Source organism: Brachyhypopomus gauderio, chromosome 1, assembly GCF_052324685.1.
Source record: "Brachyhypopomus gauderio isolate BG-103 chromosome 1, BGAUD_0.2, whole genome shotgun sequence".
Lineage (NCBI taxonomy): Eukaryota > Metazoa > Chordata > Actinopteri > Gymnotiformes > Hypopomidae > Brachyhypopomus > Brachyhypopomus gauderio.
In genome coordinates this window covers 32043507-32067898 of record NC_135211.1, presented here as the reverse complement: position 1 = coordinate 32067898, position 24392 = coordinate 32043507, and the positions used below count along the sequence as shown (strand labels likewise).

Genomic DNA, 24392 nt, shown 5'->3' with positions numbered 1-24392 from the left:
GTTTAAAATGTAAAAATGAAAAGGTACATTGCTTAAAGCAAGGGTTTAAATGTACTCATCATTTTACCCCTTAAGAAGGGCTCATCGTGGCTCTTCATAACTCTTTCATGAGGTACGGGGGGCCCCTCGCTTTTTAATGGAGACCATTGTGGCTGGCATAAACGTGAGCTCTCCCTCAGTAACATGAGACAGTAACGTGACATCTCAGTTGGGTGAGAGAGGATGTCCACTGTCATCTTCCCTTTCACATACATGGTAGTTATGCTTTCCAAGAAAACACACACATACTTTCGCCTATGACTTTCACAAGTGCACCATCTCAGGCGATTGCCTGATACCTGCTGCAGTATTGCGTGGGCGGCCATGTGTGTGTATGTGTGTGTGTGTGTTTGCTGGTGTGCGCACACCTGGGGTATTCAGAGTCACTGCAGTCCCTGGTCCGACAGCCGTCCTGGCCAGAACTCGGATCAAGACTGCACCGCCTCTGCCCACCAGCTGCCTGTTCAAACGCAGACACGCCCAGTTCTGCTGCAGAATCTTCACAGATGTCGGTGCCTCTAATGAAGCTCACACACCTGCTCAGCACTGACCACTGCCAGGTTGGCGGCTTTGCTTTCAAATTAGACTCCTTGTTCCTGCATATGTGCACATTCATGTACCGGACGGGAGACATCGTGTCCCTGGAAGGTTGTAGCTGAGGAAGGACTTTGTGTCCTCATGATGCTTGATCCTGTCTTCATGACGAGATTCTTTATCGCCTTGGTTAAAGTGTTGCATGTCGGACGCGTTGCCGGATGGTATGTTCGAAAGTACACACTGCACACCCCTGTGGTCTAGTTTTGTGATTATTTTAGGGGAATGTTAAAACTGAAAGGACAGCACATGTTTGCACATCCACAGTATCAAAATGTTAATGCATTATTCATATAGCATTGTTACTGTTGTTATTGTTGGTTTACTAGTTTTGTTAATTTGATTGTTAATTTCATAATTTGTTGTTTAGTGCTTTCAAACTTCATCCTTGACTTGTGCATTAGTGTTCCTACTTAAATATATTAGAAAATCATGCCACGATTTATGAGGCCCAGAGATTTACTCTGTTATGAACCAGATAGAGCATGTTTGAGGTTTTGTACCTCTGACCTCATGGGCCAAATAACAGGTGCCAAATGACAAGGTGGTTCCTTCCATGTAGAGTGAGTAGAAATCACGTTATTTGTTTGGATGTTTGGATGTTGAGGAATCCCCGACAGCCTTGGACGTGTTTAGAAATCGGCGAGTATCGGGTTCCATCAGCTCTCCACCTGCAGAGGGCGCTGTGTGCGAATCCGGGCGGCCAGCCGACGGGGGCGCGTAGTCGCTCGCGTGCGCCGTTTGCGCCATTCGCTGCGCTTACGGGCTCTGGCTCTCGCGGAAGGCCTGTGTGTCAGGAATTCAACCTGCACGCTTACGTAGAAGGGCATATCTGATAAGGAAGACTTAGATTAAATTAACCTCTTAGACATCTTGTCTGCAGTAAAGTGCATACATGCATTTTCCTCAATTTCGCATTGATTTGTTTTCTTTCTGTTTTTGAGTTTGTTTTTAACTAGCATGTTTTAATGAAAAGACCTGGAGCGATATGGGATGTCGCTTCTGAACACTTCTCCACCGCTGAGTCCGTGTGGATCTCGGGTTTAAAACGAACTGTGATGATGTATCCAGAGTCACATGGCCACATTAGCCAACAACTACAACGGTTTCCCTCGCATAGTATTATCTTGCTTGTTGCTCTGCAAGTCTGGACATGGTTCTAACATTAATAAAGATTGAGAAGCAGATATTTTGGTCCTACTTTGAACTTGTCCTAAAGGAGCCCGGCATTCAGAAGACCATCAATATGGCGCAGGGCCCGTCACATGAGGTTGCCATGGAAACTAGTTTTGGACACATCACCGCATGATGACGAACGACTGTCAGGTTGGCGTGTCGGCGGTTCTTCTGACAAGAAGCGGGCCGTGATTTGTCAGCCCGAGTTAATATTCCTTTCTAGTGCACACCGTGTTCTGGAGCCCTGCGCGTCGCGTGTTTGTGTGCGAGGGGTTTATCAGCGGAGCGGAGCGCGAGCTTAAGATGCAGGCGATCGCGTTCAGCGCGAGACGCTTTGGCCACGAGGTCTGGGCACGCTATCTATGCGCAAACACGCAGGGGCGGATAATTAAACATGCATGTACCATAAGTTAAAAAGAAAGACATCGCACTTTTCTTTTGGTTCGTTCAGCGTCACATTTAAAATACGGCTCCCTTACTGCAGATGTAGCGTCATATGCTGGAAAAAAAACCATGCATAGCAACAAGGGAGCTGTGACGTGGCGTGTCGGTGACATATGTCGATAGCGCGTTTACATAAGGGCGCTGCGGAAGGCGGATGCGGCGATACGCATCGGCGTCGGCGCGCATCGCATCTGTGTGCAGAAAATAGCGGCGTGTAGTAGCGGCGCGTGGCTGGTCCAGGCAGTTGGAGCAGAGCGCGCAGCTGATGTGTAGGGTTTCCATGGCGACCTATTTTTAGCAACAGCTAAGAAAAAATGAAAAGAAAAAAAAACGGTTAAAATATGCAATATTGTCCTCATCTCCAGTCCTGCCGACCATGTGGGGAAATTCTTTAATATTTTAATTTAACCGAATAAGGATACAAATAATCAAATAATCAAGTGACCTAGTTTGAGGAAACCACTTGTGTTAACGCAAGATAAGTAAATACAGAGGGAGGTGGCAAGGTCTCACGAAATATGGCCCCACAAATCACTGATCATTGATCTTGATCTCAACCACAGATCTGGCTAAAAAGATATAGCCTTTTCTCTTTTTATGTATGGAACCTTATCATTTGTGTTTAGTGTCCTGGTTTACACTAGAATTAGAGTATATAGGTCTACAGTCATTGGTGTTTAGTGTCCTGGTTTACACTAGAATTAGAGTATATAGGTCTACAGTCATTGGTGTTTAGTGTCCTAGTTTACACTAGAATTAGAGTATATAGGTCTACAGTCATTGCACAAGTCCCTCAAGCACGTAGTGTCTCTCACTCGACTTAGCAAGTTTCATGGCTCACATTTGCTCCAAGGACAAGACTGCAGCATCTCTCCCTCCCTTCCTGTCTCTCTCTCTCTCTCTTTCTCTCTCCCTCCCTTCCTGTCTCTCTCTCTCTCTCTCTCTTTCTCTCTCCCTCCCTCTCTCTTTCTCTCTCCCTCCCTCTCTGTCTCTCTCTCTCTTTCCCTCCCTCCCTCTTTCTCTTTCCCTCCCTCTCTTTCTCACTCCCTCCCTCCCTCCCTATCACTGTAACACACACACACACACACACACACACACACACACACACACACACACACACACACTCTCCACCCATGTGAACCTATAAGGAAACATATAACAAACTAGTCCTGAGGTGTTTAGTCAGTACTACTAACCTACAGCTAGATAAACATGTGGTGCATCTGGTGATGTAACACCAGAAAGGCCATGAATTCTTGATTTAAAGGCGGTTTTGGCAACAAGAATATTCTGTTTACCTTTTATATTTTTCTTTAACAAGCCCATTAGTGCCACTGAGTTTTCATGCCAAGACAATCAAGGGGAGTGAAGCCATAAATACTGATCTGTATAAATATGGAACCCTCGTGAGCTTCTGCAACCATATCTGACATTCTGAACAGCCTAATAAAGACTCACCAAACATGAAATGGCATTGTGCATTTTACTGTCTGTTTGTCATCACATTAAATGAGAAGGCACTATTTCCTTCCTTGTTTATGACTGGGCCCCTTTTCATACATTAAGCTGACAACCTATTAATGGCCACACTTCTCCATTACTCAGGGTCCTCACCATGGTTCTGTTTAAAACCCCTGTGGGCGCCTGTGGGCCTCCGCGTTTCTGATGAAGGTTGATGCACGTTGGAGCTGTTGCACTCGTGTGTGTGTGTGTGTGTGTGTGTGTGTGTGTGTGTGTGTGGTGGGTTAGGGGATCAATGCGGACCAGAAGCAGGGAGTGTGCCTCCCACGCTGAAGCACAATTAAAGGGAATGTTTAATGAGGCTATTTTTAGCCTCCTGTGCTATTTGTAACCTGGGCATTCTTTCCTCACGGCTGGTATAATTTAAAGCTCTTATATTTTGTACAGTTCTCTCTCCCTCCCTTCTCCTTCCCTCTCTGCATCTCTCCTCTCTCCCTCTCTCCCCCTCCACCCCCCCCCCCCCCACGAGAAAACCAATATGTATTAGTGAGTGCACAATTTATTATCCAGTGTCCTCACCTTACACACGCCTCTCTCTCTCTGTCTTTAGTTCACATTGTGTTCCCATGAAAACACCATTTTATCTTTTGGTACATTCGCTTAACTGATACTGCACATATGAGGCAGGTGACACATACAGTGCATGTCAGCTTCATCTTGAGGTGTCAGATTCAATTTAAATATAATCGAAAAAATATGATATGATTGAAATAAATATATATTTAAAAATCAGTGTATGATGCAGTGCAGGAAAACGCCAAAGTAAATGAGCTTCTCTGCCCATTGGTTTTTGTTTGGCTGATGTTATTATTGAGAGCATTATATGTCTTTTGCCTGTCTCTTCTGCTCCGTTTGACATGAGCGTGAAATGGTGTGGCCATGCACCGTCTCCGCCTGCTGCAGTCAGAGGTTCACCACATACACACGCCACACGTGCCCAGGGTGGGCGGAGCCTGGAGGGTGTCTGGGCAGGTGCACATTTTTCTGGTTTTATGAGCACGTCGCAACGCGGGACTATTTGTGCGTCCTGTATGCCACGGGCCCTGAACAATGGCAGCCGTCCCCTGTCCCGCTTGGCATGACTACTGATAGGTGCTGTTTACACCCTGACTTCTCCCCAACGTACCGGCCTTGTGGAGTGGCATCGTTCCCAGTAGATCAGTACATGGTGAGATGTTTTCACCAGTTCAGCTCTGTCCGACCGTCTGGTGTCAGTCGAGATGTGGGATGAAGGCCCCAATTTTAGTGTCTGATGTGGCAGACAGACATGCCCATGAAGTAGTGTCTGTATCAAACTGGAAATTAAATATTGTGCTGAAAATGAATGAATCAATCACATGGAATACCTCAGCGCTGTGGGTGCCACAGACCTAAATGAAATGTTTAGTATGCAGCAGAGTAAATAACTGTATTGTACTTTTCAGTGTGTGCAGATTGGTGTGTTGTGGTACTGTTGTTATCACAGTACATTAAAACTGTACCACTTCTGGTTGCAGATACCCTGATATGGGCTGAAGGGTCACAGATGGAAGATTGTTCTTATCTATTCTCTTCTGTAAAGTAAAAATACAGATTTGTTTTCTGTTCAAAGCCAGTTCCACCATGTTCCCCAGCGCACGCAGCTCTTTCCTTTCTCTTAAGAATCCTTGGCAATCACATCGTGCAGGTGGGACGCCACAGATCATCGTGCCCAGATCTGCCAATGCCATGTGCACCCCCCCCCCCCCCACCCCCCCCCACCAGTCGCACTCACTGGCCTTAATTCTGTGACTGATCTTTCGAGTGACCGTTTTGAAGTGAGGTGCCTCTTTGCAACTGGTGGGTACTTTGCAACTCTCTTCATTTAACGGGGAGGAACCTGTGGCGTGTGGTCGGCCACTGACCTCTTACAAAACCTGCTTGACGCATTGTTATTAGGAGCCTGGGAAGCACATGGGCATTTCATGTAGAACTCAACATAATGAGACCCTTTCAGGCATGCCAGACAAGCATGGTGTCAAAATGGTTAATTGTAGCTTGCTAATGTTAGCAAAGCTGGGCTCAGATGAAGCAAGTTACATCACCCCCCCCATTCTAAATATGTAGTTACATATTTGTGGCGTAGAGAGGAAATGTCATGGAAACACATCTCCTTTAAAGTGCTCTGGGGGGTCGTTAGTGGGGACTCCCCTCTCTTCTATGAGTGGTTTCCTTTCCTCCCTCCACATGGTTTCGTGCTGTGCATTTTGTTGATCTCCTCAAAGCTCCTCATGAGTGTAGCCTTGCTTTAAACCGTGCTGGCGACATCGGGCACATTGTGTTCTGTGTGTTTTGATAAAAAATCATTGGTTCATTGGAATGTTTACTTTGAGGAGGAAAGTCAGGCAGCTGGTCCTGGGTTTCTTCACGGAGCTCATCTGAACCGACCATTGGTCGTGTCTTTTTAGAGGTGTGGGCTGAACAAACACATTTTTTCACCTGGTGTTTGTGCCATTTTCAACACACTGTTTGGACAGGCATCTGCAACAAGCTGGCTATAAAAAAATATTTTCAGACTACACTTTCAAAAAGTGGTGTGGATGTAGCCTGCCATTTCAGAAAGTTGTGGGGACATGACTCCAGAGTTCCCAGCATAGGTTATGCCTGTGCAGGTGCTAATGCCTTTCATAAGTCTCTTCTCTTGGGTTTCCTGGTCTGCTGTTTTCTCTGTGGCAAAATGAAGTCCATGTCATTTTACAGTAGAGATACTTGTGTGAATTTGTTTTTTGATCTGATCCTGGCTTGTGTCATGGCCATTGGTTTTGTTGTACTGGGAAAAAATGCAATTGTCACTGAAGCAAGGCTGTACCAGACTGTCAAACAGACTGTCGTTTCCTATACACCTGTGCTGATGTATTCTCCCTGCAGCGGCCCTGCATGTGTTTTGGTGTTTGATTATACATTGCACCAATTTCAGTAAAGCCATTTGTAAAGTTTGTTTGACAGTTCTGGCAACTGGAGATGTCTTAAGGTCAGTTATGTCCCCATAAGAACCTTCTCCTTCCATCACGATTGCCTCCAGGACCACTTTGTTTACTGCTTTCCATTTGCAGGCTTTTGATTTGGTTAAAAAAACACTGACAAGCCCATTTATGTAGAAATAAAGTTGCAAAACACCAGTCTCAGCAGCATGTCCTCTGACTCCAGCGGTCAAACTCCCAGGGCAGCTGGGACAGGTTTTTCAAGACACCGAGCGGGACCTGCTGCAGCTCGAGGAACGTCTGGGGTTTGTGACAGGCCGGCTGCAGGGGAGGGAGGCGGAGCTTGTCATGCGGGCCTCCTCTCGCGCAGGAGTTACGCAAGCATGCAGCGCGAGTGCTGTGAGTCAGCACCGTAACCGGCGGCGGTGGTGCACAGAGGTGCAGTTGTGCGATGGAGGGAGCCATATTGCTCATTTCACATATGTGGCTCCCGGGATGTGGGGCTGTTTCTGGAGCTGCTGAAACAAGCATTAGCTTTAGCCAAAGGGCTAACCTCACCAGACATACTCCAAGATTGGAGTTTGGACATTGTTGTAAGAAAGGGCCACAAGTTACTGTGGCTCTTTATTATTTGATGAATTATGCTGGCTTGAGTACTGCTTTTCTTTGCATCCTGTGCATTATGCCACAATGACATCAAATTGGACATCTGACCGTGAAAGAGTAGAGACATACTGAGAGTAACACTGTGAAGATAAAGTGATATGAGCAACAAATTGTAATTGTTGCCACAGCAAAATTCTCACAGCATATTGCAGCAACATTATGGTAAGAAGTGTTCTTTTTTAAATATGCATTTTTGTTTGTTTGTTTGTTTTTAGGTTTGACAGGTGATGAAGTTGACCTTGAAAAGAGAAGAGACGTCTTCGGGAAAAACCTTATACCTCCAAAGAAGCCAAAAACTTTCATAGAGTTAGTGTGGGAAGCGCTACAAGATGTGACCCTCATCATCCTCGAAATCGCAGCCATAATCTCCCTGGGACTCTCATTTTATCAGCCGCCTGGAGGCAACAACCAATGTAAGTGTGGCTGCTTGTTTACTTCTGCGCATGCTCTGATGGCCTTCCAATAAGCTTTCTCTGTAGGCATTCGTTGTTTGATCAGTTATTAAACAGTTTAGCTCAGTGAACAGACATTAGCACTTTCTTTTTTGGAAAAGGTTTTAACTTCTGATTTTTTAAATGTAGGCTACGATTCTACCGTAGCTTTTTATTTCTGCTTATTGCGAAAATTTGTTAATGGTGGTATTAAGAAGTAGAATTTTCATTCCGTATGTTTAAACAAAACAAAATGTTAAAGAAACGATCAATATATAAGCTCAGTGTTCGCTATAGAAAAATTCTTAGAGTGTACCAGTATGCAAACCTCATGACATTTCAGAAGTAATCGGATTAACCTGTAAGTGTAAATATCCCACGGATCGGATTAGTGATATGAATTCTGTCGACATTTGGTTGCACGCCACTATTCCTCCTTTCGGGTTTCTGTGTCGTGCGCCACTCCTTTGCAGTATCTCTGCGCGGGAAAAAAAAGATCCAGCTATGCACCGTTCAGCCTGTATTTTTTTCCTGTACCTTCAATAATCACGAAACGCTGCCACTGGAGCCCTCGCTAACGAGCATGACTGTGCATTCTGGAGCTCAAACGAGTCAGAGTCGAGGCTTTCCAAGGACCCCGAGTTAATGAAGTGTGCGTGAGAGAAATAACCTGTAAGCGAAGGCCGTACATCAAGGCTCGCGGCCATAAAACGCGGAGCTAAGACAAAGCCATTAAGCGCGTGCGCTAGAGAATGCTGAGTAAGTCATATCAATCATCAAAACGGTCCGGAATTCAATTACACCCGGGATCGGAAAATTATCGTTATTTTGGATGCAGTCCGAGCACAAAAGCTGCCTGCATTTACCTAACGGCACATCAGCACTATTAAGCAACTCTCTAACGAGTTATGCGGTTGCTTTTGATACGTTACATAAACTAATCGGAAGGAGAGGACGACAGTATAATAATTAGTCAAATAACTGTCCATTTTCAGTAGAGTATTCATAATAACACTGCTGTATTTTACAGAAGGTAGATGTGTCTTCATTGCACTCTCATATAGACCGCAACGGCTGCAAAGATATTTGAACACTTTAATGCGGGCATGGTCATTTATCTTGTACTTCAAGCTCTCATTCATTATGATTATGCTCTTAGCTCAGCATAACCCGCATGAAAATGAAGCATTTTACTGCTAAAACAAGCGCTTTAACTTTTACCTTTTACCCAAAATGGTCGTCATCAAAATGAGCAGCGTTGTTAACAGTTTTTGTTGTAGTACCTCTGTGGTTCCAAAGGTCTTGTTATCCACACCACAGCCGGTATTTGTAAAACCTTACATGCTGGATGGTAAATGTCTGTCCTTTTTTTGTTTGTTTGTTTAATAAGAAATAACTATAAAAAATAAAGAAAGGATGAATCTCGCCAGCTGCGCTCGACTACCTGCCGTTGTTGTTTTTTAGACGATGTGCTTTCATTCTTAACAATCATGAAAGTGTCTGTAAGACTTACGGCCAAGTGTAATGTTTGGCCCCAAACTACAGCTAATGTTTTGGCTCCAAAGTACCAATTCTGTCACTTTGACATACAGTATACAGCTTAAGGAAAACAGAAGGGGCCCATCAAGAGTGCGCGTGTGCGTGCGTGTGTGCGCTTGCGTGCGTGTGTGCGCATGCGTGCATGTACTTGAGTGAGCGTGAGTCATGAAGGCTGCGCTATATCTGGGTGCACGCTGCTCCTGTGCTGGGCACATGGGGCAGTTGCTAGTTTTTTGAGGAGAATGACAATGTCTAGGTCTCTTAAGGAAGATTAATTGCAGTGCCTGTCTGTGTGCCCAGACAGCCCCGGTGTTCAGATTGAATTATGCTATTACAGTTCTTCAGGCCACACCCCTTCCCTCTCAGCCTCCCCTTGCTAGGGAAGCACAGGGATCAATAGAGAAAAATCTCACTTTTCGCTCGTCTGGGAGCCCAGCTAGCTCGGTAGCTGCAGGGAACCGTGCCGGATGATTAATTGGAGGTCAGGAAAGGGCGCCAGTGCACAGTCCATTTACAGTATGTTACCACGTAATCGAGAAACGATGACTCTTTGGCAGTTTGTAGATCAGACCTAATATGAAACGAAAATTGCAAGCAATACAAAACCCACTTCCAGTGAAAGCGAAAAAGAAATATAAAGACATCCTATTTGCACTTCAATGGCCAGTAGCAGCATACATTACTGCAGCCGGTCTCTTAGTTAAATAGTGAAATGTCCTGTCAGGCAGGCTAATTATGTTTGGTGATTCCAAACTCCTGGGTACAAATCTCACATGAACACGCTGCAGTACTTGCTGGTCTGCTCAGTGTGCAGCTCAGCGGGTGGATACAGGCAGTTGTGTAATAGTAGCAATGCGCACTTCAGGACCACGGACAGCGTCTGACAGGCCCTGTGACATTTTGCATGCAGAAGTGGCGTGCACTACAACAGTGGCCTTGCAGCCAGAAAGTGAATAAATAAATAAGTAATAAATTAATAAATCTAGTTCCTCTTCCACTGCTACATTATGAAGTGCTGAAACAGTAATAATCAGTCCGTGTGAATTGGGCTCTATGCTTCAGTGTATAAAATCTCTGTTTGAAAAACACATGCCAAACTATATACAACCATTAATTATCTAGACTGCACAAGTTTTCCCCATCCATTTTTATGGCAGTCTCTTTTGTGTTTGAAATGGTCTATGATTAGTGATGTGTGTTGCCTTCTAGTACAGTCAACCCTGTATCTGCGGGGGTTTGTTTCCACGATCAAATGATTATCACATCCCTTATATAACATGGCATAGTATTATGGCATAGTACTACACACATCTTCTTATATGCTTTAAATAATCCTCAGATTACTTATATCCAGTGCAGTGTAAATGATAGATGACTAGTTGTTGTACTGTATTGTTCAAGGAATAATGGCAATAAAAAGTGAAATAGTGCACATATTAAGTACAGATGCAACATCATAGGCTTAACTATATATAACTATAACTATATAACTATACCTATATAACTATGTAACTATACCTATATATCTATAACTATATAACTAACTATATATCTATAACTATATAACTACAACTATACCTATATAACTATGTAACTATAACTATATATCTTTAACTATAAAACTACAACTATACCTATATAACTATGTAACTATAACTATATATCTATAACTATATAACTATAACTATATATCTATTACTATGTAACTATATATAACTATAACTATATAACTATACCTATATAACTATGTAATTATTAATATAACTAACTATATAACTATATATAACTAACTATATAACTATACATATATAACTAAGTATAATTGTAGAATATCAGCAACCATAGAATGTTTTTTTTTTCTTAAAAATGTAAATAACTTAAAGATTTTGCTTCTATTTAATGACCAGAAAGTGAAATAAATGGAATAAAATACACAATATTTAAAATACAAATGTATAACAAATGTACAAATGTCATCTTACTCTCTTCTTCTCTCTCTCCTTCTCTCTCTCTCTCTCTCTCTCCTTCACTCTCTCTCTCCTTCTCTTTCTCTCTCTCTCTTTCTCTCTCTCTCCTCTTCACTCTTTCTCCTCCCCCCCTCTTTCTCCCTTTTTGCTTCTCTTTGTCTCTGTCTCTCTCCTTCTGTCTCTCCCTCTCTGCCTCCCTCTCTCTCTCTCTCTCTCTCTCTCTCTATCTCTTTCTCTCTCTCTCTCTTGTGCAGATCTGTGTAGTGCTTGCTGTGTGGCAAATACAGGTTTTCAGTTTTTGAGGGTTTTCTCCATCTGTAGATGGTTGAATCTGCAGATAGCGAAGGCCGTAGTTTTTATTACATAAAGTATATCTTGTGTAATAATGTGTCATTATCAAATTGTTGTAAAACATGAGTACATAGTCACCAATGGTAATTATTTATGCCCAGTTAAATACCAGTGGAGGCCACTGGAACACTGATAGTACTATAGAAGTAATCAAGCTATAACTGTGTTGTGTTGTTTAATGGAGGAGAATCACCCCAGGGTTCTGCTGTATTTGATGGTGCTGGAATCATTGTCATAGTTGCAGATGTTGTTGTATATAATGTGATGCATTATGGCTCAGACCATTTCTCAGCTCTGACAGTGACAGTTAACCACAGAGTTGTGACTGTTAACAACACAGAAGCTGACCAGAACTGACCAAAACTGACCAAAGCTGAGGCTCTGTAACATACCAAGAGCTTCCAGCATATTTGCATGCTGAAAACTTGCTAATTTTTGGGCAAGCCGAAAGCCCAAATTGTCCAGTCATGAGGGCACAGACTGTGGTCACCACATGGTTGTCAAGGTCGTCACTTCGTCCTGCCCAGATTAGCACTTTCCCCGAGGTTTAAAACCCTAAATATCGAATAAAATGCAAAAACAAAGCCAGGTGAAAAGCTATTATTGTAATACATGATCCACATACAGGTCATTGAAATAAAATGCAATACAGTAATGTACCGGGTCAGAGAGGAGCAAATATCACAGTTTGTCCTGCAATCTCAAGTGCGTCTTTGATCCTTCACATTTGTAATGGGACATTCTGTCATTCTCGTGTCATCACAAACTGGTTTATAGACCATCCAAGAGTGATGTCCCTTTTCCTCCCGCCCTACTTGCCTTTCCTCAACCCCACTAAGGAACATTTTTCAGTCTGGAGGTGGAAGGTGTATGACCATCTGCCCCATGACCAAATGTCCCTCCTGGATGCAATGGATCCTGGCTGCAGAGACATTTCAGCTGAAGACTGCCAGGGGTGAATAAGTCATGCCAAGCTTTTCTATCCAAGGTGCATGGCAAGGGCCAAAATCAGATGTGATGTGGATGAAAACATGTGGACAACTGCCGAAGACTGTTTAGATTACACGTAACAAGACTGTTCAGTTTTGTATCCTGGTTTTCCCCCTTGTGTGGCATTTTTTTTGGATATGTGTATTTTTACACATATGGGACCATGGCTAATTATGTTTACAATTACAGTAATAATTTTGGGGGTTTCGCTACAATTTACAGTAATGTCCCTAATACAGTAAAATATACAGTAACCTTTACTGCCAAGCTGTTACAGAAAAAAAAAGCGGAATAAAATATTACATGTAATACTATTTCTGTAATGCCATCAACTGTTAGTTTTTTGACCGTGGTTGTGCAGTGATTGACTATGTTCCTCACGATTAGAGTATCTGCACTAGTGTTTGAAAGAATGATTGGATACAGAACCAGGTTTGCTGTGTTTTAACAAAGCTGGTGTATAAAGAGAAAACTTTGTTTGCATTGTGAAATGCAGAGTTTGTATTTAGTTAAGAAAATTAATTATTTGGCTATTTGTATGAGGTAAATGTGTTGCTGTTTAGAGTTTTGAAATGTCTCTCAAGTATTGGGAAATGCATGTTAGTAGTCGTAAAAAAAAACTGTAAGAGTAGAGGAAGAACCAAACTGAAGTGTTGTATCCTTTCAACTGGGGTGCACTAGGACCCAGCAGCCTCAGTGAAGCAGTGCAGTGTAATTCTCAGTACAGAGTGCGAATGACTTTGCACTGAAATGTCTTGGGATAATTAAACCCCTTTAAGGTACAGAAAGGGCTCTTTAAAAATAAATCTTGTCTGTATCAGTAAGTTTTCCTTCCCTGCCTGGTCCTTTGATGTTTTCAGACTGATGTGGTCGTTTGGACAGTATGGATCTGCCGCTGATCTGGGACGCTCACACTAGCAGTTCCACAGAACCCAGTCTGGGTGTCAGAGCCTGTTTGCTTTTTTTGTCAGTTATGCTTTTGCCTTTAAAACATGATCAAATGTATGTTGCAGACAACTTGGCTCTTGCAGTGAAGGAGTCGCTAACATGGTGTGATGTAGCTGTTGGTTAATAGTATTGTCAGAGACTCCACACTATTTGGTAGCAAACATACTAGAAATACTGATGTATTAGATCTGCAATGTATGAAAGTTTAACCTACAGTGATAATATCTTTTTCAAAGCTCTAAAAATTACAGTAGGCAAATTACAGTAATTTAATTAAATTATAACTGAAATAGTCTTCAGGAGTTTTAGATAAACAGAAACAGTGCTTTAATAAATAGATTGATTGTAACTTATGAGTGTCAGATTAATTTTATTAAATGCTAATATTTTATTCTACTATATATATATATATATATATATATATATATATATATATATATATATATATATATATATATATATATATATATATATATATATATATAATACTTACATTTAACCTTAACTTCTAACACAGTTTAAACATCCTCTTTCACCTCTTGGCTGTTCTGTTTTTACAGACTGTGGTTTGCACCATTCAGGCTGTGGTAATGAATAACTGAATGTAACAGTAAGGAGCCCAAATTAAGCAGCCTGACCGTTCAGTTGCTTTCTTACTGTTTTTGGAATGCGGAAGATATCCATGATTTTCTGTATTTGTTTTGCTGCCTTGTTTACCGTTTTCTATAGGGAAAACAGGGGATAGGGATATAGGGATATTTCTCTTTAACATCTGCTTTGAGGCACCATAAAAAGGTTTTCATAGTTATTGGGTATGCAAACAGGAGCTTGATCAGTTTCCTCCTCAACTGGCATCGTATTGAAGTTCTATGCAAATATTTCTCTGGCCACTGGCGCTGTACTGGAAAGCAGTTTTGTCTTCCATCTGTCTGCTTCATCCTCCTTGTCCAAGCGCTAACTGGACATACAGCTGAGAGATCCTAGCGCTTCTGCATGTGTGCGATTTAGGGTTGCAGCGGTAACCGGTTTCACGGTATACCACGGTATTAAAATGCACGGTTATCATACCGTGTGCGTTTGCTTATTACCGGTAAAAAGCAAGCCAGCGGAGAAACTGACCCGCGCATGCGCAACTCCGCTCCGGTTCAGCTACTCAGCACACAGCGGTGAGAATGGCAGAAAGTGCATCAGACTTAACACATTTTTTAACAAAAAAAAAAGCTAAACTAAAATCAGTGGCGAAAATGACGTAATCGCGGTGGCTCCGCCCGTGCGCGAGGGTCTCGCGCGCTGTCGATTCGCGAGGTCGTGCACCTCTCGAATTTTGTAACTAATGAACAAAGTCATGTTTGCAGGATTCATACACGTTTAAAAGGTGGAATTAAAACACTTGTACGTCACTTTAAAGGTCCGTTTCAATATTTCCCAGCACCTTAAACTTAATTAAGTTAAATATTTATACATATACTCGAAATAATTCGCTTTTTCATCACATTATTTAATGGTTGTTTATTTCCAAAACGCCCAATCTTAACGTCTTCACGTTCTCTCATGTTTCGTCCTGGAATTAAAAGAGGCTCGTATTTGTTAACGTAAGACAAAAGAACTGTGCGGAGTCGCTTGCTACGGTCACTAGTGAAAGTATAAACCTAGCTTTTTATGGTCCTTGCTTTCACTGGATGTGAAAGACGCTATTAATTTACATGCGTTCAAATTCTAACGTACCTGTTTTTGATATGTTAAAACCAGACTCGGTGTGAAAACCTTAAAATAGACATCTCTATTGTGATGATGTCAGAAATAAATCCTCTCTTCCTGCAGTATCTGTTATAGTTATAGTTGTATAGTTGTACTGCCAAGTTATATTCCAACTTGGCAGTACAACGGACGTTTACAACAGTTGTTGATCAGACACTGACCCAGGCTCAGTTTATCAGATATTAAATAATTTAAACTTAAATAATTGTACTGAAATCCATGATTTAGGTTTCTCTAATTTTGCAGTATTTATATAAACATGTGTACGGCTTATTTTTTTAAAGGACACATTTTGTATACAATAGTTCCAGGTTTCTACAATAAATAGTTAATTGAACAAAAATAACTTGTTGTAATTTCTTTAAGGGTCGGTGTATCTTTTAATAATATACAAACTAACTGTGATACCGTGATAACCGTGATACCGCGGTATTTTCTGAGACGGTTATCATACCGTGAAAATCTCATACCGTTGCAACCCTAGTGCGATTATAAACACTCGTCAACCTGTGGGCCTGTAGTCCTGACAAGCACCCCTCCCCCCCCGTCTCGTCGCAGCCTGCGGGACAGCGAACGCCGGTGCGGAGGATGACGGCGAGGCGGAGGCGGGCTGGATCGAGGGAGCCGCCATCTTGCTCTCCGTGGTGTGCGTGGTCCTCGTCACGGCCTTCAACGACTGGAGCAAGGAGAAGCAGTTCCGGGGCCTGCAGAGCCGCATCGAGCAGGAGCAGAAGTTCCAGGTGGTGCGCGGGGCGCAGGTCATCCAGCTCCCCGTGGCAGACCTCGTGGTTGGCGACGTCGCCCAAATCAAGTACGGTACGTATAGGTCCAGCACTTGCATGAAGGGCTTTCAGTAAGACACATTGTCACCAAATATCATAACACTGAGTCTGGCTAGATAGAAACAACAGTTAAAGCTGATTTAAATGTATTTATTTTTTCACCCCTTTTATTTACAGCTGACTCTGCATTTCCAAATCTAGACATTCAAAAGAACTTCATTTCACACTTTACCCAGGTGCACAGAGTAAAGAAAATTACAAATGTCACATCATATTTTGGAACTATCAGCAGACACAAGGCTGTTGGGCTAAGGAAGCTCATTTCGAACAACAGGAGGACAAATTTTCAGTATAAGTTGTCCCATCATTGCACTGACTAGAATAGCAATAGAATAGCATTGAACTAATGAAGGATTATGACCAAGAGAAATTCAGTTCAGTTGGGGTTCTATTTTAAAGCTAAGAAAAACTTGCTTCAGAAGCCTGGCATAGTTTCACACGGCTGACAGTGACACATGCCGCCTTTGGGGAAGAAGACTTGGTGTGGTGGAGAAGGGAATCCGTCTAGTTGGAGCCCAAAGTTGATGAGTAACAATTTATGACCAGGTCATACATTTCACTGTTTGAGTCAGTGTTTGAGCTTTCAGCAGGAACAGGGACGGCTGTAGTGTGCAAGGCCGCGTAGGGAAGGTTGGACACCCATGCGTTGTTCTGTACAGCCATGTGAAGTTCTGGTCAGCCATGTGAAGTTCTGTGAATGTTCTTCCTGGAAGGGCAAACCAGTACTGATGGGATGATTCAAGCTGAGAGAGAGACGCTAACATATTTTACATGTTTTTGTGGTTGAGGGTCTCTCTGCCCACACCTTACACTGCAGCTGCCATGCGGTTGGTCTACTGATTCTGAAATCAGAAGCTTGTTTTCAATGAAGCATAGACTTGGCTTGAATTACACCCTTAACAGGGCTCTTATTCACCAAAGCAAAAAGTCTACATAGCAAGTGAACCCTGGCCATATTAGATAAAGTGTCTCTCTGTCGGCTGTTCTCAGATCAGTGTTGCCATGCGTATTCATGCTTCCTTACCCAGGTGACCTGCTGCCAACTGATGGGATCTTGATACAAGGCAATGACCTGAAGATTGATGAGAGTTCCCTGACGGGAGAATCAGATCATGTGCGCAAGTCCACAGACAAGGATCCCATGCTGCTGTCTGGTATGGTCCTGTTTCCTCACTACATCTACACTGCCATTGCCAAAGTAGCAACAATTGTGTGTGTAAAGATATTTGTTTCCTTCTTCTCAGTGCTAACAGAGTTTACAGATCTGAAGTTCAAGCGCTCTATTTTTGCAAACACAGAACAAGTGCAGTAAGAAGCTATAATACTAAAGCACAGGCACATGTGGGCGTGGCTGAAAGGTTCTTTGTAATTTTCGTGTCTGGCCAAGACCGTGCTAATCGAGCACTGAATACATGATCAGCAGGCATGGTTAGGCATGCATGGGGCAGCATCCAATCAGATTAACTCCTCTTGTTCCCTTTAAAAGCCAAGTGTGAGCCGTTGACACAGCACAGTGACAGTTTTGTCACAACGGCGAACGTGCAGACACAGTAGTGCAAGCAAACGATCACATAAACACTTGTGGTTCACAGGAATGTACAGAGCCCACGCCGTATTTGGCACTGGAAGTGGGACTCCTGGGTCTCGTGCGATTAGACTGGCCTGGAAAGACGGGGCTGGAATCATCAATGAAATCAATCATACAATAATAATTATTAATAATGATGCCAGGAATAATTACCGCATACATTTTAGTGTTATCATTATTGCTGCTGTCACTGTGATGAGAACAAAATGAATATTTACATAACTGTGACATGACTATATATATATAATTTTCCATGCGTAATAACATGCCAACTGTCTGATTCACATTTAGTGACAATACAATAGTCTTTCGTTATGATAAAAATAAAACAGTTGTATTTAGTTCATAATCGGGAGATATTTTTTTACTGTGGTGATGTTTGTGATCAAAATCCCGTCATGAGAAACTGGAGACTTATGTGTGTATGTATCAAGTGAAGAAAACCCCATGGCACAACAAGGGGTCTCAGGTTGCAATAAAGAGACACAAAAAGAGTGAAAAATGGGAGAAAAAAAGCCACTGTCACTCTATGTCACCGTGTTGCAGGTGATATTATTTCTGCCCACCAAATTAAGAAATGATGTCTCTGGAAAGCAGTAAAATGCACCACGGGGCAGCTTTGATGCCCCAACAGAAATCAGAGCCCGGAGTGTCCACCCAAAACATCACACCATGCAGGTGTGACCCCGTCTCAGGACTCTCGCCTCGCGGACCAGCCGCCACGTCTCCCCTCGCCGCACTTACCGTAGCCGCACTTCCCCCATCCCCAGGGACCCACGTAATGGAGGGCTCGGGCCGCATGGTGGTCACGGCTGTTGGCGTCAACTCTCAGAGTGGGATCATCTTCACTCTGCTTGGTGCCGGTGGAGAAGAGGAAGAGAAGAAAGAGAAGAAAGGTAGAGTATGTAATGACGGATTTGTTTTTAAGGCTGTGGGTTTGTGGGACTGGACTATTTTCCTGCTGATTATTTCAATGAGTTTTATATGCACTTTTCCTCTATGTAGTTTGTATCTCGATAGATCCATAACACAACACAATATAATTTGGGTGAAATAATGAAACAGGTAATAGGTTACTAGTAATAGATACTATTACTGTCTATAGTAATGATGTTGAAAAGAGGGCTTATGAGAATGGACTACAGTACCCATATTACCTTGCAGCTCTGGCAGTGTGTAGACTAATGCAGACTAATGTCATTGCTCTCAATACAATTAACACAGCCATCATTACTGAATTTATGCTTATGCAAATTATGAAATTCACCACAAAATGGAGAATCGTTTATGCTTCCAATACTTCCTCTATTACATTCTAGTCTGTGTGTCAGAATTTTGAAAACGATTCATGTGAGAGTTGCCACATTTCAGCTCTGGGATGAAAATGGTGAAATCTTCTGCAGTCCATTTCAAGCAATATCGTATGTCTGTGATAAACTTGTAGCTTGTAGCATATAATTTACAAGTGCAGTAAACACGTTCACCCACAGGGCCATTTCTGTCATTAATTTTGAGTGAGTGAAAGCAGACATGTGCTTAACATTTAATTTTTACCAATTAAAACTGTTGAATAGCAGAGACCAAACACATTAGCTGTATTCTGTTAATTGTTCAGAGTATTGCAGAAAACTTGATTTACAGGTCCTGATGGCCCCTCCCATCTGATGGCCCCTCCCATCTATCAGCTCCTCCCCCATAAACAGGCACATGGGTGAAACAGACTGGGCATCTCTCAGATCAGCCATGTGGCCACATGTCTTGACCCAAATGTATCGTATCATGAATCAGAAGGAGGAATAGGACTTGAATGCTGAGTGTATCATGACACCCCATGTTTTTCTGATTTTTACATGAAATTGTTGGGTACCCTCTTTTGTAATGCCACTGCAGTATAGTATAGTTCTTAAGATAAACACAAATCCACAAATCACCAAATCAGTGGGAAACTGTTATGTCCAGGTTAAATGTTTTGATTTTAATTTTGCTTTAAAGTGGTGACACATTGGCTGAGCAACCGACAGAGTTTCTAGCATGTGTGTAAAACAGCTGAGACTTAGTACTGCATAGCGCATACAAAACAATCATAAGAAATACATAAAGCATTCATAACACATACATAATGCATACACAACACATATATAATACATACAACATTCATACATACCGCATGCATAACGCACATGTTTGCTGGTTTCTCTCACAACCAAAACATGCTGGGACTGTCAGGTTGGGAGGGTGGGGGTTGCGTAGAGCGTCAGTCTAACAGGAAGGCAACTGTTTCAGCCTGGCTTGTTTGGCAAATGCGTCAATCGTGACTGCAAATTTGAATTCAAACCACCGTTAGCTAGTGACTGAATAGCATGAAGATGCTTACGGTTGAGTTACAGGCTTCTATTGCCTGATCACACACCATTTGAAAGACGCTGGTGGGTTCTGGTAGCTGTGTTGAAGCAATGAGAGCACTGACTTTAGTAGCAATGGAGAAATATACATCAAAAGACTGTCTGTACATATGCTTCAAAACCAATTAACAGTTTACATGGAGTGAGTTTCTAGTTATTGAACATGTGAAATTATAACATGGTGGTACAGATGTTAATCAGTCTGAGGTTTCATATTGCTTGAGCCTTGACTTATATATAATAAAGAGATAATATTGCATCTCCTGTATGATGAAAATTGAAATTCTGATACAAAGGTTTGTGTTTCACTTCTAGTTCCATCAGAGAAATACAGAACATAACCAATTTACCCAGCTATGATATATAAATATTTAGAACAGATCCATCCCTTTTCCCCAAGGGTGCAGTCAAATCTCTGACCATCACTGTAGGAATTGCATTTTAAAACTGGGATTCGTGTTTGATATCCAGTTGTGGTACATCCCCTCAGTGGTCAGGGGCCCGTAAGGACTCAATTGGCCACGTTCTTGTCGGGACATATCATTGACTGGGTCACTCCTTGTTTTTCTATTGGACACATGAGGGAAAGTCAGCATGTTATTGGTTCTGGGGCAACGTCGAGCACTTGGCGGCCTTTTCAGAATACGCCAAAGTTTCCGACAACACTGTGATGGCAGCTTTCAACATGTCAGAGGCGTCTGTGCGCCAGCCCCTCCCCCGCCCCAGTCCAGGTCCGTCGTACCCTTGTCACGTGGAAGGGTTAGGGTTAGGGTGGAAGGGTTAGGGTGTAAGAGTTAGGGTTAGGGTGGAAGGGTTAGGGTGGAAGGGTTAGGGTGTAAGAGTTAGGGTTAGGGTATAAGGTTTAGGGTTAGGGTTAGAGTGGAAGGGTTAGGGTTAGGGTTAGGGTTAGAGTGGAAGGGTTAGGGTTAGGGTTAGAGTGGAAGGGTTAGGGTTAGGGTGGAAGGGTTAGGGTTAGGGTTAGGGTTAGAGTGGAAGGGTTAGGGTTAGGGTTAGAGTGGAAGGGTTAGGGTTAGGGTTAGGGTTAGAGTGGAAGGGTTAGGGTTAGGGTTAGAGTGGAAGGGTTAGGGTTAGGGTGGAAGGGGGAAGGCTGCTACGTGAACCGCCGCCACACTGCATCACTGCGTTGTCTTGTGGGTAGGGCAGTGTGAATTGCTGATGCTGTCTTCCAGTGTGAAGCCTCACATTCTTGTTATTCTACAAACCACAATGCAGGTCAGGCAGACATGGATGGCCAGCAGCTAGCAGGTAGAGTATTCCCCTCCCCTTTGTGTCCGCCACCCCAGGCCTCACTCTCCCCCGAGGGATGTACCATAGTGCAGTTACCCCTGGACCCTTTATCATCCTACTAAACCCCCCCTCTCCCATCCTTAACCCAGCTTCAAGCACAATGAATCTTCACTTAAACTACACCCACTACATTTCTTTAAGTATGCAGAATAAAGGCATTCGTGCATGACATCCATTCCTTTGCATAGATATTCTGATCAATGGGTTGACTAAATATGTTATTTTATTTTTTTGCAAGACAACTTTTGAGGGTAAACCACCAGTGCCAGTTTATTTATTAATAATTGGTGTATAGAGGAATTTTTTAATTGAAAACCTATTACCTCTGTGTTTTGAAGAATATTTTGTAGGAAATTTTAGGACTGTAGCTTGTGATAATGCTATACTTAGTTAAAGCCCAGTCAAAGCTTTCTAAGGCCATACATAAATTCAAAAGTGTTTGGCTCCTTTCCTGGTGAGTCATTGAAAGGCTATATACTATAGAATATGCTAAAGGCTGAAGTGCCTACTACACATATATATAGCCACACTGGCCTCTTTTGATTAAATGTAATATGAATGAATGATGTAGCTTCTTATGTGACAACAAGGGGTAATATGTGAGTGAGGCAGTTGATTCACATCTGGTCGATCTCAAAAGTTTTTATAACTTTAATAACTAATGAAGATATAATTATATAGATATACCCATATATTATATATAGATATACCCAGATATACCCATAAATATATAATTACATAGATGTAATTATCAATATACACATTTACTTCCTATTATCAACCTACAAGTACTTGATTTACATAAAAATTGGAAGAGTTGGAATTTTTCCTTCGTTCGTGGTGGTTTTGCAAATTGTTGGAGACTGGCCGATCCTCACTGTGTTGTTCCATTGATCACTGTGTTGTCCTGGGTTTTAGTCGCATTCACGTCTGCCTGTGTTGTGTGTTGTGTTTATGTTGCATTTTGAGTGTGCTGCTCATTAACACCATTCCTCCAATCAGATGAAAGCCACATATTGGATCTATGCTAATTGTGGTGAAGATGCTCTTTGCCATACTGTTTTTGTTCACTGTTATCCTTTGATTATTTATTTATGTGTTTATTTTGTTTGCCCATTATTACCTGCTAGACTTCCATCCCTCCTCCCACCCCATTGCAACAATAGCAACCGATGGTGCTGCAGCCGTAAATTCCCCTGGTAACACCAGCCTAGTCAATGGTAGGTTGACAAGACCTCCGTTGTCCCTCTCTCGTGGCTCCGCCCCCTCCCCTCTCTCTCTCCTCCTTTCCCCTTTTCTCTTCAGTCGTGCTGGCTCTCCTCTCTTGCAGTCTCCTCCCACTGCATGTCACCTGACTCTGTGCCCCCCCCCCCACCTCTCCCTTAGGTTAACACAGCTGTGGGTTCGTAGGTACGGAAGCAGCTCAAGGTTTTGTGTGCTGTGTTGAGTCGAGAGCTCGTGGACCAGGTGTGTTCTGGAACAAACATTAGGAGACTAACATTAGGGGTCAACCCACAGGTCATGTAGCTGGACATTAGCCTGTAGCTCATATAGTCCTTTAAATAATTCAGGGGAGATTATTATGCTGGCGTTGTCTGTAGTCTAGAGCAGGTCAGGCTCCAGGGGCACTGGGAATTAAATGCAAATGCAGTAACTTCTTAGAAATGTGATTGGCTAACAATCACATGGTCTCTGCATTAAGAAGTCTTCAGACATGCCCTCTTAACGCAAGTTCATTCAGTTCACTTTACCAGTAAAGACTCCAGACTTTAACATCTTTTATAATCAATATTATGCAATTTATATTATACTTAGTACATGAAGCAAAAAATATTTTTATTAAAGTTACTTATGTTCTTTTTGATTACTTCTGTTCATTTGACTCCGTAACTGTAATTGTAATTGTAAACATGGTACAATGTTATTTCTGCTGCCATCATTGCTGCTACCTCAGGACTGTTTGATAAGTGAAACTATTTCTTAACATGACTGGTCAAAGTAGTGGTCTCCATCTGGAGTTAAATGAGATGTTTGTAAGGTTTATCCATGAAGTCTTACTTAAGCCGAAGTCTTTGGTGGTATGACTGTTAGGCCCCTCCCCTTCCTGTCATGTGTGGCGTAGCATGTGCACCGTAGTGTCAGTCCCGCGCCCTGCATGTCCTGTGTGTCCTGCTCCTTCCCTTGTTGTTTGTGTCCTGTTTGTCCTGTCCCATGGAATATCTGAATGGCTCTTCATGTATTGTTGATGTGTCAAACTCTTGGTCATTACAGGAGCAGCACACATTATCTCTGTTCATTTATAGCACCAAACCATAACACATGATCAGGCAAAATCAGTATAGTATTGATCATATTATGTTTCTCTCAGAAGAACATAATTTTTCTTTGTATTTTATTTCTATCAAATTTACCAAATGTAAGCTTGGTAATCCTCAGTTTAGGACTACGGCTATTTTGGTGCTTATACAGTGACAATTCAGATATTCTGTGGCATCTAGATCAGACCACTGTACATTAAAACTCTGAAACATACTTTTGCCACTGGAAATAACACATCTGAGATTGTACTTACAGATTTACATGAACACATATTAAACACAAACTTTCAGCAAATTTTCAGTATGCACCAAGGTTTACTGCTAAAAGAATGGCCATATTTAATATTTGGTGCATTAGCTCATTCTTTCTTAACTGCAAGCACCAGACACGAGCTCCTTCATGCTAACCCACACTACTTCAGTACCTCATTATGATACAACTGTGTGTTATGTATGTTATTGTCACTGAGATGTTGATGAAATACTCATTTTTCTGTCTTCCTTTTTTATTTTGATTTCACTGTCTTGTCCTTGTGATCATGTTTTATGGTCTGCTTTGTGTTATTTTCGT

The 24392-nt window shown here is 42.3% G+C and overlaps 1 protein-coding gene across 13 annotated transcripts in view; it reads left to right on the top strand.

The window, feature by feature from the left end:
- The window catches only part of atp2b2 (ATPase plasma membrane Ca2+ transporting 2), a 111433-nt gene that overhangs the window by 59176 nt on the left and 27865 nt on the right, over window positions 1-24392 (top strand). For 9 of the 13 annotated variants that reach the window (XM_077009936.1, XM_077009927.1, XM_077009953.1 and 6 more), the window contains 6 exons: window positions 7595-7792; window positions 15922-16179; window positions 17234-17359; window positions 18564-18689; window positions 21429-21461; window positions 22634-22723. In XM_077009936.1, coding sequence (XP_076866051.1) covers window positions 7595-7792; window positions 15922-16179; window positions 17234-17359; window positions 18564-18689; window positions 21429-21461; window positions 22634-22723 — 831 coding nt within the window. The remainder of the gene's footprint in view (window positions 1-7594; window positions 7793-15921; window positions 16180-17233; window positions 17360-18563; window positions 18690-21428; window positions 21462-22633; window positions 22724-24392) is intronic. The other 4 variants (XM_077010005.1, XM_077010015.1, XM_077009967.1 and 1 more) reach the window with 3 other exon arrangements.